This window comes from Medicago sativa, chromosome 6, assembly GCF_051527215.1.
Source record: "Medicago sativa cultivar Bolivia chromosome 6, Bolivia_mono, whole genome shotgun sequence".
NCBI lineage: Eukaryota > Viridiplantae > Streptophyta > Magnoliopsida > Fabales > Fabaceae > Medicago > Medicago sativa.
The window spans coordinates 96,361,249-96,377,458 of NC_140754.1; the positions used below are offsets into that span (position 1 = coordinate 96,361,249).

General features: G+C 32.4%; 2 protein-coding genes and 1 pseudogene across 3 annotated transcripts; 2 read left to right on the forward strand and 1 right to left on the reverse strand.

Annotated features, from left to right (window-relative positions):
- The first annotated feature begins 247 nt into the window (after positions 1 to 247).
- LOC146918591 (uncharacterized) lies at positions 248 to 4,497 on the forward strand. Its single transcript, XM_085720236.1, has 2 exons — positions 248 to 1,030; positions 3,663 to 4,497. The coding sequence occupies exons 1-2, from the start codon at positions 417 to 419 to the stop codon at positions 4,318 to 4,320; spliced, it is 1,272 nt and encodes a 423-aa protein (XP_085576362.1). The 5' UTR covers positions 248 to 416; the 3' UTR covers positions 4,321 to 4,497.
- An 843-nt stretch (positions 4,498 to 5,340) lies between these two features.
- On the forward strand, positions 5,341 to 8,900 carry LOC146918592 (HAD superfamily, subfamily IIIB acid phosphatase). Its single transcript, XM_085720237.1, has 3 exons — positions 5,341 to 5,825; positions 7,843 to 8,052; positions 8,557 to 8,900. The coding sequence occupies exons 1-3, from the start codon at positions 5,458 to 5,460 to the stop codon at positions 8,732 to 8,734; spliced, it is 756 nt and encodes a 251-aa protein (XP_085576363.1). The 5' UTR covers positions 5,341 to 5,457; the 3' UTR covers positions 8,735 to 8,900.
- A 738-nt stretch (positions 8,901 to 9,638) lies between these two features.
- On the reverse strand, positions 9,639 to 11,674 carry LOC146918593 (leucine-rich repeat extensin-like protein 2 pseudogene; annotated as a pseudogene). The gene has a single exon (XR_015016275.1). The product of XR_015016275.1 is annotated as a leucine-rich repeat extensin-like protein 2 pseudogene (transcript).
- Between the last annotated feature and the right edge of the window lie 4,536 nt (positions 11,675 to 16,210).

The following is a 16,210-nucleotide window of genomic DNA, read 5'->3' on the forward strand; positions in this document are numbered from 1 at the left end:
AATAATTAAAATTTTCTTCAAAAAATAATAATTAAACATTAATGTTTTCTGTCTGTCATATTATTTATTATCTATTTTTCCAATTATATTAATTTTTTCATATCATTAATAAAAGAAAATCCGATTAAATATCTATTTTTACTTTTAAATTAATTACATTTCTTAATTTATGTAAAATAATCAAAGTGAATTTTAATTTAAAACATGTAGTATGCTATAAGATAGCCTATATATAACACCATGCATCATCCTCGTGTTCTTATTCAGTCATTTTCACTCTTAAACACAACAAAATCCACACCCTCTTTCTTAAACTACGAAACTTGTAGCATCCTTTTCAACACCAAATCTTATTACATAAACCAAAACATACCTTTCATGTCTTCAAACAATTGAAAACCAAACAACAAAGAACAATGGATTCATGTCCATTTGTACGTCTAACAGTCGAATCATTAGCCCTAAACCTTCCATCACCAACAAAACCATCACCACTTTCACGTATTCATCCTTCAACAACAACAATACCATGTTTTTGCACCATTCATATACCAAATTTCCCTTCTCAAACCACACTTCTTCCACTCTCTTCATCATCTTCATCATCACCTGAAACCACCAGCTCCGCTGATGGTTTCCACCTCGACTCCAATGCACTCCAGCGTCTCACAGGCAAACCTATCCCTCTGCGTTTGTCTGTGTATGCTGGAAGCATGGGTCGAACTTGTGGTATCACAAGTTCGAAGCTCTTAGGCCGTGTTGTTGTTAATATTGATCTTAAAAATTCTCTGTCTCGTTCAGTTATGTTTCATAGTGGATGGCTTGTGTTGGGAAAAAAGAAAGGGTTTGAACCGGGAAAGAAGGATTCGGCTCGGGTTCATTTCGTGGTTCGGTCTGAACCAGATCCACGGTTTGTTTTTCAATTTGGAGGTGAACCGGAATGTAGTCCGGTGGTTTTTCAGATTCAAGAGAATATTAGACAGCCGGTTTTTAGTTGCAAATTTAGTGCTGATCGAAATTCTAGATCAAGGTGAGTTTGGTTAATATTGTTTTGTGCATTTTAGTTTTTCATCACTCTCTATGCTAATGTTAGCCATGGTAGATTTATAAATTTAATACTGTTTTTATTTTTATTTTTTGTGTTCACATTGGACCACTCTTTAAAAATCAAACGATTTGGTTAAATCGGTTAAACTATGAACTAAAGCTTTCTATGGTTTAGCTATTTGGTTGTTTCATCGTAATTTTGTCCAATAGTTAAAAGTGACTATTGAAAAATAACTCAAGTTTTATCTCTTCAAAGATTTCATATTTGTTCATTTGTGTCTTTTTAATTAAAATAAAATAAAGAGTTTATCACTATCAGAAAAAATTAAATGGAAAGTTATCATATTATTAAAAGGAAAAGGAAAATGCCTTTATGTTTGTTGAAAAAATGGTCAAATTCTTTCATTTATTTAGACAGCTGTATAACATCACTACACGACAATAAATGAATTTTTTTTTTGAGCCTTTTATTATTTTATTAAAAATATTCCTTCAAAAAAATATTATGTTATTAAAAGTATATGAGTACTTTCATATTTTCAATATAAAATTTTAGTCACAAAAAGACAAAATTAATTATTGTACTTTTGCATTAATTTTTTATGAATATTTTTAATTAATATTATGTACACTATTTAATGACAATAGTTAATACCAAAGAACTATTGAAGATATCACTAAAAAAAATTAATTAACTCCTTCAAAAAAAAATTAATTAACAAAGATAATTATGGTGGACCATTTGGCTAGTTTTACAAGTGGTGGACCACATTATGGTGGGTTAATTAATTAACTATGGTTGTAAACTAAATAATGTATAGTTTAAGCTTATGGGCTTTGCTTGTCAATATCTTTAGGCTAGGTACCTACCATATATGTCATTTAATCAGGTGCACATGCTTAGTCTGGTCTTACCCTTATCCAGCTCAATCTCATTATCATGTCTCTCTCGTGGCTTAGTTGTTATCCATTTTGTACTCATTTCATTTGGTGTCATGAATCATATCATCTCTCTTTGTTTGTTTCTGTTTCTTGTGAAAGAAAACACCAAAAACATGTTTACTTGACACTAAAATTTTTACATGACAAAAACTTTTGTCACTTCCCTATCCACAAGTTTTGTATTAGGCTGTTGCAAAATTTTCATTCCCTCAATTATGACTTTGATGATTAAGGTGTTTACAAGCTTTGCACACTTTCAATGTGTGTAGTTTATTAGAATACTCAACTATTGTCACAAAATTGTACCATATCATATTATAGTGTAAACATATTTTACACATACAAATAATTATTTTAGTCAAAACCACAACCAATCAAAATATTTAAAATCGTCACATCAATTAGTGTTATTAATTTATGTGGCAATTCAGAATGTTTTGATTGGTTACGTGTGCAAAGTTATTTTGGACCCATCATTAAACTCTTTTTAATATTAAAAAGTTTAAGAGTGTTTGCCTCAGAGACTCTTTAAGATTAAGACAGACTCAAGACTCGGAAAACGTTGATAAAAGTACATGTAAACTACTAAAGCAATTTCGAAATTTATCTCTATTAAACATATTTAGGTTTATGTCCCTCAAATTCTGGTTTTTTTTTTTTAATCTATTTCTAGCTTATATTAAAAAACATTATAGTGTTCTTTTCAACTTTATTAAGATAGTTTAGCATAAGCATATAACAAAGTAACTTAGTTAACAAGATATAGTATAGTTTAAGCAACCATATAACATATCATAAATGTGACAACTTCTGCCTTTTCAACCTTAAATAAACAGAAACTTCTCTAATTTAAAGTAAAATCCATGGTTTTTGCTGAGTTAGAACTTAGATTGAATCTGAATTAGTTTTCTTTGCTTGCAAGAAATCATGACCAATTTTAAACTAAGTATTTTTCCCACTTATTCTTTAAGGTACTCAACCTTTATGTCCTTGTGAAAAAATTTCCCCTTTCAAATTAAAGTCCACTCATTTAAAAACAGGTTCACTAACAACTAATTTATATTATATCAAAATAAAAATAAATATGCCAACTACTAAATTATTATGTTTGAGAATAAATGATTTATGATTAGTTGCATATATAACCAGATTTGGTCAAACAGACAAGTTGAGATTTTCCAAACTATGATACATAACTGTCATGGATTCCCTACCATGTGCTAGTATCTGGTAGCAGACTCAATATCTCATACATAATTTATTATCATAGCACGTTTGACATTTTCATTAGGTTGTTACTTGACACACTAAATTAATGAATAATTAACTATACTTGTTTATTTGATTTAGTGTTAGCTTGATTTGACACAACTAATTTTGTAGGTCAACAAATATATAAAAATATTATAAACCAATGACAAAAATCGGATGACTTAGATTATCGTACCGTCACTATTTGACCGCAGGGAATCAATATCCGAGTAAAATAAAAAAAAATATAGATTCCTCGTGATCATGAATTGCATAGTTGAAAATCTTGATCATTTAATCTTTGAAGATCAACAACTTCAATTTCAAGTTATGTTTTTTTTAAACTAAATTTATCATAGTTTAAAATTGAGCCGTTCGATTTTCATATGTCTCTTGTTGATCAATTTTTTTTTATCTTTTAGGTCTAATGGTACAGATTTTGCAAACACTCCTAGTAGATGGAAAAGGGCATTGAAAAGTGTTCAAGAGCGTCACGGACGAGAAAGAAAGGGTTGGATGATAACAGTTCACGATCTCTCTGGTTCACCGGTTGCTGCAGCCTCAATGGTCACACCATTTGTCCCATCCCCGGGCTCAGACAGAGTATCAAGATCAAACCCCGGCGCATGGCTAATTCTTCGTCCAAACGACGCCTCAGTGAGTAGCTGGAAACCATGGGGACGTTTAGAAGCATGGAGAGAAAAAGGTCATGTAGATGGCTTGGGATACAAGTTTGAACTCGTAACCGAAAATAACGGAATACCTATAGCTGAATCCACAATGAATGTGAAAAAGGGTGGCCAATTCTGCATTGATTATAATGTTATGAAAGAGTATTATGGATTGTGTTCAAGGTTACCACCAGGTAAAGGGTTTGTGATGAGTTCTAGTGTTGAAGGTGAAGGAAAAGTTAGTAAACCTTTTGTGCAAGTTGGTGCACAACATGTTACATGTATGGCTGATGCTGCATTGTTTGTTGCATTATCTGCTGCTATTGATCTTAGTATGGATGCATGTCAGCTTTTCTCTCATAAACTTAGGAAAGAGCTTTGTCATGAAGAACAAATTTCTTTTCCATAACATTCTCAAAGAGAATTGAATTATATTGTTCTTGTATTGTTACCTTTGTAGCAATGACATTTCTGATTGAAAGTGTGTCTGATGTCCGATATGACATTGATACATGTGATTAAATTCATTTAATTTATTTTGTCAAAGTATAATCAATGTTGATGACATGCTAATGTCATTATCGTATCTGATGTCTTTGTCGGTGTTTCATGGAAGGTTAGCCAATGTGTTTCTACTTGATACAATGTGGGAATGTTTGGTTTGAGCTAGAGATGCTAGTTTTGATTTATCATTCTTTCAATTTAATTGGTTTTTTACAATAGTTGAAATTAGGATAGTGATTGTACTCCCTCCGTCCCGGTATAATTGACCTACTTTAGTTTTTCACACAGATTAAGAAAAGTGTATAAATGAAGGGGAAAGTGGAATATATTGTATTGGGAATGATAAAAGTAGTATTATTTAGTGTTATATTGTATTGGGAATGATGAAATTTGTATTGAAAATTGAAATGAGTCTGTTATTTTGGGACACTTTTTTTTAGAAAATGGGTCAGTTATTCCGAGACGGAGGGAGTAACATTTATTTTTTGGGTACTAAATTGAATAATTGAATTGTACAGACAAACCACAGGCAATTGTCAGCTCTATATATTCTTTCTCTTCATTTATGCACTGGAATTTGTAACATTTGACTTTTTTAAGAAATATTTTCTAAATTTGGGATCTTTAAATAGTGTCCGGGGGCATTCGTTAACAAGACCCATTTGTTAATTATTTCAATTTCAATTCTTCACTTCAAAATTTAATCATTTAAAATTCAATTCCTCAATCTAGTTAATCTCTGCCATGTCACTAAATCGCTGACATTTGTCTTTGTGAACTTAGCTAAGCTGGTGGGAACAATGTATAGATAGATATATGCAAGGGTCGGGTTGAAACTCCGGCCACCAAAAAAAACTGCGACAAGTCACTAAACCCAGTCAAACTCGCATTAAATTACAATAATAACCCTCTAAATCAGATTGTGTTTTTTTGTTGTTCTGTTCATTCATTGAACACATTTCTCAGTTTCTGTTATAATCTTCGAAACCAAACAAAACTCGCCGGAAAAACTTCGCCGGGAAATCTCCACCACTCGCCGGCGATGGAAACCGTCGCCCGGCTTACAATCCTCCTCTTCATCATCTCCTCATCGATCCACCCCATCTCAACACAAACCATCCGCCTCCCCTCCGAACCTTCATTCTCCACCTCATACTGCGACAGCTGGAGATTAGCGGTGGAGACGAACAACGTCGGAGAATGGAAGCAGATTCCGAAGAGATGTGTGGAGTTTGTGGCGGAGTATATGATCGGAGAAAAATATGAGATGGATTGTGAGGTGGTGGGGAAATTTTCTGATGAGTTTGCGAAAGGTGTGACGGTTGGTGGTGATGGTAGGGATGCTTGGGTGTTTGATATTGATGAAACTTTGCTTTCTAATGTGCCGTATTATCAAGATGTTGGATTTGGGTATGTGCTTTTTTAGCCGTTGGATTTTTATTGCTTCATTCATTTCCTATTCAATGTTTTTTGAGATATATTTCAATTAATTACTTTGGTTATATTAGTCAGGATTTTTAGTTCATGTAATTATGCAATTATAATGCTTTTGTTTTCATTTCCGTAAGTTTGTTATACTAATCATGAAGCACGAACAATGACATTAAACAAGGACAATAAACAAGGACATTAAACACGATAGTGACACTGACATCAATAAAAGTTTGAGAAATAGTTAAGGTTTTAAATAACGGCCGCTATCGCGTATAGGATTTTGTCGGCTACCCATAGTTTTTTGTCGCGGCCTTTTTCTCGATAATGGTGTTTTGTTGCGACTGTAACGGCGTCTCGTCGTGATTTATGTTCACTTTGTAAAAACGGTAATGTCGGCTACCTATAGTTTTTTGTCGCGGCCTTTTTCTCGATAACGGACCGATTTTTAAAACCTTGATCATAAGTGTCGTGTTGGACACGTGTCGGTGACCGGGTCACACCTTTAACTAGAAGTGTCCTTGCAAAAGAGGTTAGATTATAAGTGGTTCAATAAATGATGGTCCTGTAAGCTAACAATATGGATAGAAAGCAATAATTTTTGAATTTGTCGAGACTAAATCCAGACAAAAAACCTTACCAGGAGTGAAAAAAAAAAACACTATAATAGACTAAAATCATATTTAAACTTATTAATTATTGAGTAATATTTTTTTTTTTGAATCGGCCAATATTATTCACGTCGAGAAGTACTAATAACAGTACCACTCTAGGAGTATATGTATTTAGGGTCTATGAGTAACCTTTTATAATTGTCCATTTTTAAGTAAACATTTTTTAAAAGAGTCTAATCGCGAAACTCATACATTAGAAGTACGGATTTGAATCTGCTCAAAATTATCGCATGTCTTTGCAGCTTTTTAGCAGAGCTATGATACACTTGTTTTTCTTTGATCAGAGAGTTAATTTAACACTAATTTCATTAGTATTATTCCAATCAGTGATCACCAATATAAAGATTTATGAGTCTCGTAAGTATAACTCAAATGTTAAAAGGATGGAGGGACATTATATGTTCGAACCCATAATTCTCCACTTCTATACACTTAGCATGTGTTTGGTATCACAATGAGTATGCGAAAATCACGGTGATCCACTGTGATTCTGACATATCCACCTTGATATGAAACATATATTGAGTGAGTTTTGTCGTCATACTCTTATGAACAAAACACATATAAACCTTCATGAGCTTTTTTTTTTATTCTTTCCTCATAAATACGTGTAGAGAAGTTTAAGAGCTTATATTTGTCTAATGGAAAAAAGTTAAAGAGCTTATTCATACACTATTCTGGAGATCTTATTGTATGTGGAGCACAATTTATAGATATGAGTTAAGTTTATTTTTTTGAGCGTATCAAGACATTGATACAAGTGTTTATATCTTAAGCTAGCTTAACTAAATTTTAAGTAAACTCTCCCTAATGTCCCTTTGTTGATGAAAGTAGTCCTCACCTCAGACTATTTGATACTGGATTAAATATTCAAAGAATTTACTTGTATGATCTTGAATGAAATTCGTTAGACAAAGGTTAGGAATAATATAATCGTAATGGTTTCATGCTTAATTATTTAATTGAATAGTTTATATCAATAATCACTGGATTAAAATGAAATAATGAATAAATTGTAGTAAAATATGAACAAAATTATAAAGGTGAAGAATGAAATGACATATGAGCATGGTTTATCATCTGCTTGCTTTGTGTTTAGAAAATAGCTTATTGTGAAATTAAATGTTAGAGAAATCTTTAGTTGAAAAACTGTGATTTTGTATAAACTATTCAAGTCCTTATGCATACTTGTGGCATGAAATCCTTATGAAGTCATTGATGAATAACACTAGATATAAGTTATAACTAGCCTACAAGAAGTGTCTTTGGATAAGTTCATTATGAGGGTAACTTATTTCACACTCTGATGTTTGGACCAACAGGTCAGAAATCTTCAATGAGACATCCTTCAATGATTGGGTGAACTTAGCCGATGCACCAGCTTTACCTGCCAGTTTGAGTTTCTATAGAAAGCTTCAAGAATTGGGCTTCACAATATTTCTCTTGACTGGTAGAAGTGAGCATCAAAGAAATGTCACAGAAGCAAACCTTCTATTTGCAGGGTACAGAAATTGGGAGAGACTCATCTTAAGGTACATAAAAATTGTTGGTTCTTAGAAAATATATGTATGGTGTGTTTTGTTAAACATTTTTTTATACATAAATGTTAGTAGGTTAGAGATTATGTTAGTTCCAAGAGTTCGAACCCTAGAATTCATGCTTATAACTCATTCCATGTCTCTTAGGTCACCTATCAAGAGTACATAAAAATTGTTGGTCCTTGAAATTATGTACGTTTTGTTTTGTTAAGTTTTTCTTTGCTATAGCTAAATGTCAATAAGTTAGCGATAATGTTAGATTCGAGAGTTTAAACTCCAAGACTTCTGCGTAAAACTCTTCCAGTTTGTCTTAGGTCACCAATCAGCTTTGTGTTTTACAGGCAAATATTAATGAAATAGTGATTATGCTAGTTTCACGAGTTCGAACTCTGAAACTCCCTCTTAAAACTCGTTCAGTATCTCTTAGGCCACTAACCGAGCTTCCTACTTGGGACATGTTTTGTTAAACTTAACATAAAGTTCCTTGCAATTTAACAGAGGCGCTTCTGATCAAGGGAAATCAGCAACTAGTTACAAGTCTGAAAAGCGACAAGAGTTGATGAGTGAAGGCTACAGAATCCATGGAAGCTCCGGAGATCAATGGAGTGATTTGTGGGGTTATGCAGTATCCACCCGGTCTTTTAAACTCCCGAATCCGATGTATTTTATTGCTTAACACACGAATTGAGATGGCTTCTCCGATCTGTATTCATTTTTCATGATTATTTCTGTTCATAATTTTTCATTGTAAACAACAGGGCTACTAGTTCTGATACGCTGCTTGTTATTATTGTGACAGATTAATTATTTTGAGCTTTCACATGTTTTTAGCTCTCACCAAATGACTTGCATTATTAGGTTGTTCGATCAACGATGTGTTGAATCTAACTCCTCTAAAGTGAGAAAACAGTTTAAGATGTGAAACAAGCATTCTTAATGAAGTGATTGATGTTATGTGTACATGCATACTGTTCAAGTGAATCGATCACTCTACTGGAGTTGAACCTGTTTTTCTAATATGAAAGTCTGCAATTTCCCCTGCATTATTTCTTGTTGAACCATCACTATCTTGAAATATTGCCTTATCATAGTGGAATTATGAAGGATGTGGGTTGTGTACAATCACAATCGCACGACTGCATACAATCAGCTACATTTAAACCGTTTGAAGCCGAGTATTATAGGTTTTAAGAAAAATCAAAATCATCATTGAAATCTTGACCTTTAAATTTTTGATCAGACGGTTCAAATGTGTCTGACTGAATGCAATCATGCTGCACACAATCCAAATCCAATTCGCGCAGGCGATTTTTTTTAAAGCAAAGTGGGTAAGATTGTATTATTGGTTGTGTAATCTAAAGCTTACACTGGCACACAAGTTTCACTGCTCAGTGCTCTCAAAAGCAATCAAAAGGCCTTGTCAATTTCATGGAATGAAGTTGTTGAAAGTATAATAACCCGTGATATGAACTAATGCACATTAATAAAGTAACCAAACCAAACATGTCACGTGAAACATAAATTATCTATCTTTTATAATGTCCAAGACAGATAATAGATGTTTCACAAGCTGCAAATAATTTTCCTCCAAAATTTATAAGCATAACTTATCCATACAGGCTAAATATAATTACAGAAAATATGCTTACTGAATCTATGAAGAATTTAAATTGAAAGGGTCTGAATTAGAATTGGTAACACTAATTAGTAGACAAAGCCAATAACAGCCTGTAACTAACTAAACTATAATTATCAGAGTAAACAGTCATTTCGATCCTTCAGTGCTGTCACTATAGTCCGTAAATGTACGTTAGAAAGACTGATTCTTTCATCGGTATGTTTTGATCCTCGAATGTGAAATTGATAACAAAAGATATACTCATGTCTTTTGCAATTTTAATACATTCAGAAACTATCGTAACATTGTCTGATACATTTAGGAACTAAAATAACGATTTACTCAGTAACTATCAAGGAGGAGATTGTGATTTTGAAAAATGTGAATGTGATTGTGACGAGAAACGAGCGTTCTCAGAGGTACTTACAGACATAGAACCACAAACAAGAGGCTTTGGTGTTGGAATTCTGAGACAACTTAAGCTACCACCTGGGATCATAGAACATTCAGGTTGAGGTCTTTGCATGTTCCTCCCAGGAATACAATTAAGTGAAAAATCAAAACCAACATTCCTAAAAAACAGCTTAGAACATTGTTGACTAAACCCAGAAAAGAAATTATAAGCAACAGTTAAATTAGCCAAACTCCTCAAAGAACAGATTATATCTGATAACTCTCCAGAAAGCTGATTATGAGCCAAGTTAAGCACTTCTATATTCTGTAAACATGATAATGTATCAGGTAAATGACCCATCAATGAATTGAAACTCACATCAAGAACTTCCATCTCAGTAAAAAGACCAACTCCTTCTGGTATACAACCAGTTAACTGATTATTCAGAAACAAAATCTCTTTGATCTTTGATCCCATGAAACCAAAACTAGCTGGAATATTTCCACTCAATTTGTTATTAGCTAAGTTGATCACAGAAGCTGGTGAATTACCTAAGTTTGTAGGTATTTCACCTTCAAACTCATTGTTGTTGAGAAATATTGCATCAAGATTCTTGTTGAAAAGCTCTTGAGGTAATGAACCTGAGAAAGAGTTAAACCTAATATCCAAGTAAATGAGACTTGGCATATACAAAGTAACCAAAGGAAAAGAACCTGAAAGTTGGTTATTACTTAGGTCTAACTCTTGAAGTGAAACAAGATCTTTGAATGTTTCAGGAACTGTTCCAGTGAATCTGTTACTATTGAGATGAAGTAGTGACATATCAGTGAGTAATGATAATTCTTGTACAAGTGTTCCTTGAAGGTTTGCATGGTTTAGATCTATGCCTGCAAGAACTACTGAAGTAGAAGCTGTTGTAGAAGTTATTCCATTTTCAGGATTTGCACAGAAGATTCCTTTGTATGAACATACATTTGAACCATTCCAAGAATCTAGTATCTTTAAAGGGTCATCAGTGATTGCAGATTTCCATGCTTGAAGAACTGTATAAGCTGATTCCATCTTTGATGTTGGAGATTCATAAGACTTTGGATTTTGGTTACTATTCCCACCTCCTACCCCCCAAACAACTCCACCTCCAACACCTACACCTACACCAACACTTCCACCAACACCAAAACCAGCTTTTGTTGTAGCTAAATGAAGAATGAGAAAGAGAAAAACAAGAATGATGGTGTTTTGATTTTTCATTGTTTGGCTCAAGATGTTTGGTTGGTTGGTTGGTTGGTTACTATAGGATGTGGTTTCTAATGTTGTTTTCTAAAAGGAAAATGTAAATAATGTTGATGCATTGAAGTAAGAGAGTGATGGATTGGTGAGGTTGATTTGGCTTGAATGTGCTAGATTTTATTGTTCAACATTTAACATTTTTTCTTTTTTAGCTTATAGTTTGATTATGTGATGAGTTTTTGGGCCATTGCTTTGTTTTGTACACCCTTTTGTTGTGTATAGATGTTGACTTGTGTTGAATGAAATTTTGTGTCAGAAGAATAGGTTGCTGAAATGAGAAGGAAAAAAAGAGGGGCTACTAATCAATAATCACTAGTATAACTTTTTGGTGTTAATTATTAGTGGTCACATACCAACTATTTTTGTGTGTTATTGCGCGCATTTATGTAAATAATTTCATCTTGATCGTTCGATCATGATGAAATGATAAATATTTTAAAATTGGACTTAAAAGTAAATTATTTGATTTGGTTCAACGATTATTAGTATGTTGATTGTGTGAATGCATGTAATTGATTTCGACAATGAATTCAAGTTCGTTTTGACGAGTGATGCAAATCCATTATAGACAATTATACAGTGGTTTATGATTGATTGGTTCACATTACATTTTATTAGATTATCGTTAATTTGAAATCGGACAATAAAAATCGGTAATTGCACTATGCATGGAATCCAAAAAATTTAATGATTGATTGGTGCATTCTGTCTTGAAGTAATACTAATTAAACTATTTTTTTTTCCTTGTAAAAGGCATGGTCTTATTACTTAGTTTCTATTAATTGACTATAAATATTTCTGTGAGATTAACTCAAATGGCAAGGATATTGCATATTATATGCGAGTCGGGGTTCGAACCTCAGATATCTCACTTCTTCACATTTAATATACGTGAGTTCTAGCCATTAGACTACTTCAGAAGAAGAAAAAAAATTAATTGACTATAAATCTTGCTTGCTAGAAAATTCTTGATCATTTTTAATTATATAAAACCTCATGACTCACTTAATTTTTGGATGCATTGATTGATCTGTTTCTTCACGTGTAGAAAACAAATGAGAGAGACATCAAGGTCCAGGTGGGGTTTAGCATGGGAAAGGAAAGTTCTTTCCCATCATGGGAAAGTTTAATCATAGCCATTGATTTAATAGTTTTTTATTTGAATGGCTTAGATCTATGACTTGGTAATTGTTGTAACTTTTTGATGGTTACATGGTGGACCAAAAAAACCGACCCCACCATTAATTAAATAACAATTTATCATTTGTTTTATTGATTTATTTTTTTAATTAATTCATGGGCTTTAGAAATTTGTTTTGGGCTTGCTGTTTCTCATCCAAAATTTTCGGACTGAATTGACCCTATGTTTCTATTTATTATAATGTTGATATTAATTTATTATAATGTTGTCAAATACAAAATAATTATTGAGCAATTAATTAGAATAATTATTGAGCAAAAACGTGAAGAGTACAAAATATTAAGGAAAATGTTTATTGTTTTGTTTTTAAGCAACCGGGTCACGAACCCGACCCACGAACCCGAGATTATGAGGAAGACGCTCTATTCCACCGATCTCACGCATTTTCACGGCGATTCCGACCGCTCCCACCAGATTGCGATTCCGACCGCTTCCACCGATTCCGGTGACGTTCCGGTACGATGGGGATTGCAAGATCGCAAACTCGTACGATCCTGCGAGTTGGATCGCGATTCTGTCTACTTGGTACTCTTATAAGCTTTTTTATACTTGCAGAGAAAATAGGTGTGGATGGTCCTGTTGGTGTGAACCACTTAGAGGAGATACAGACAAGGTCTAGAATTTGGAAACTCAGGAGAATGCCAAAGATACTATACAGGAGGCTGTTGTTGGTGGTTTGAGCAAAGTGTTTGATAAAAAAAATCCCAACTAAAAAATACAATTGACGGTGATAAAGGATATGGTTGTTGATGAAGTAAAATAGTGAAGATGAGGTAGATGTGAGAGAATGGGGAGGTACACTAGTAAAATACCAACAACATTAAAAAATATAAATGCAGGATTTTTTTTGTTTGGCCACAACCCTTTGCAACTTACACCTGTGCAGCAAAAAGGCATTTTCCCATGGTGGGAAAGAACTTTACTTGCCCAGGCTAAACGCCACCCAAGGTCCAATGGCATAAGCTGTATGGCCCTACTATGACAAAATTTTGGTCTACTTTTCAACTCACAAATTTCTAAAAAATGTACATAATTTATCAAAATTATACACTTTTAGACATACAAAATTTGTATTTTTTTAATGTGTTAGCAAAATGATGATTATTGGAAGAGAAATGATATTTTGACAACCACTTTTTAACAATTTTTGGACAACTTTCTCTCTCATACTCACATGATGTTGTTATCCTCTCTCTTCCTTTTTCTCTCTCCATTGTTTTTGACCAATAAGAAGTGAGAAAAACAAGGTTGTCAACAAAGTTGTTATCAAATGGATGTCAAAATATCATTACTCTTATTGGAAAGACGACAATATATTGACACCTGAATACTCCAAAAGCATATTTTGGAATTTATTATACTCATTATTCCTTTTGCAATTTTTTTAAATTTTTATGTTATTAGAATGTAAATTGAAAAATAATCTAGATATCATTGTAAAAAATGTAGTGTTAATGCCACTACCCTTTCTTAGGAATACAAAATTTATGGAAATATAAGTTTTGTTTGACGATTATAGTAAGTTGAATAATAAGTTGCCTCATGATTTAATCTCTACTCCCAAGACTATTAAGATTAATTCGATCGCACCTCAAAAACAAAAAATTAATTTGATCATATTAACATTTAAGATGTTTATCCCTCTCTTTAGAATGATTATAGAATTTCATTAATAATAAATGAGTTCATCTCCAAGTATATGTTTACATGTAAACCTTAAAGTCTGTTCTAATCGTACTGAATATTTAAAGTTCAACTGACTTAAACTTTTTTTCATTAAAAATGGAGATATCAATAAAAACAAGGCAATTAGTTAAGAATGCAATCACAGTCTAGAAGTAGTCCTAGCTCAACTGTCAAATCTCGAAATTGCAAGGCTGGACGTTGTGACTCGGATTCGAACCCAGGACCTCACAGTTGTATGTGAGTTTATTTTTAGTGATTTACCACTTTATCTAAAACCCAAAAGAAAAAAAATACAATTACCTTACAAAAACATGACGAGTCTCATTGACTTATCTTGGAACAATCTCAACCTATAATCACTGTGTTCATTAATCTTGTGACTCTAACTTGTACCCTACGTAGAATAAGAAAAATAACTAGTTACTCTTTCTCCGTGGGACTGGTAGATACTAGATAGATAGAATTCAATTTGTGATAATGGTTGCCAGATGGTAGCTACTACATCCTGGTTATCCATGCCAGCTCTATAGCTTTATTATAAGATAATTCACTAATATAATTGGTTTTTTACTATTTATATTTTACTAGGTCCATATACAAAGTGATATTATTTAAAACTCATGTACAATTGTAAGATTTTTTATTTAAATTCAAACGAATATATACAAATTAGCAATATCGACATTATCAGTTGAGTTAAACTTTATAGACTTTTGATATATACTTAACTTAATGTGACTTTTAAAAATCGAAGAGATAAAGAAAATAAAATAACAATGAAAATTTAAACAAATTAAAAAGAAATGGAATGTTTTATCCAGATAAAAAAATAGATATGAATGTGACTTAAATTATTTGGTGACTGCAAAGATAGTTTGAAGGGTGCCAAAGGATTAGCAAAAGATAGTGAAATCAATTCATTGATTTAATTCATTGGGAGAAATTGGATAGTTTATACAATACAAGGACATAATCATACTCTTTCACATAGCCAACTTGCTTTTCAAGAGATTTTCACCAGCTCCCTCACGGGTCGATATCTTTTCTTTAAATTAAAATAAAGTTCCTACTAAAGTTTTATGTTATTCTTAATTAAATTCTAGGGTAATAGTCATTTTAGAATGTGTAACATGTAGCCACAATTCTCCTTCAATGTATTAAAATAGTCTCCATCGTTGTTTTAACCCTCAATAAGTACTTATAAGAATTGATATGACAATAAGTAAGTATATTGAGCGGTTAATATGACAATATTAATGAAATATTTTAACGTTAATGACTATTTTGACTAATATATTTCACAATTATGGACTATTTTGAAATTTCGATACATTGAGAGACTATAGTGACTATTCGTTCGTTACACATTCATGAATCAAACTGACTGTGACCCTAATTTTTCTTACATATATATTATGGTCACAAAAAATTCCATTCACGATCACATTTTGTTCCATTATGACTGGATTGTTGCATTTTCAAATTCATGTCATATTAATTTCTATGTATTAATAATGTTTTTTTTTTACACATTCACCCTTTTTGAGTTAATTTCTATAATCTATTTATAAATATCTACATGGTGTGATTAGATTGAATATATGTTTAAAACAATTACACCGTCTGTGTATACAAATTAAATCAAATTTCTATACATTGTACTAAATTCACTTTCTAAAGTTCAATAAAATTTAGTGACACAGTGTTCAATGACCTTATCCAAATCCAGAAACAAATCATTAGACTGATCAAGCTTGGTGTGAAAACTAGAAGAACATCCCATTTTGACTAATAATTGAAAACAGCTAGCTTGGAAGTTCTGTGGCTAGTAATGAACTTATGTTTCAATTGACAAATTATAAAAAGGGGTACAACAACGGTTTGAACTAACCCAGAAAATTGAAAATTCTTGTTTACATTACAATCAAACAAAGCTAAGAAATATCATGAAATGGTAAATTTA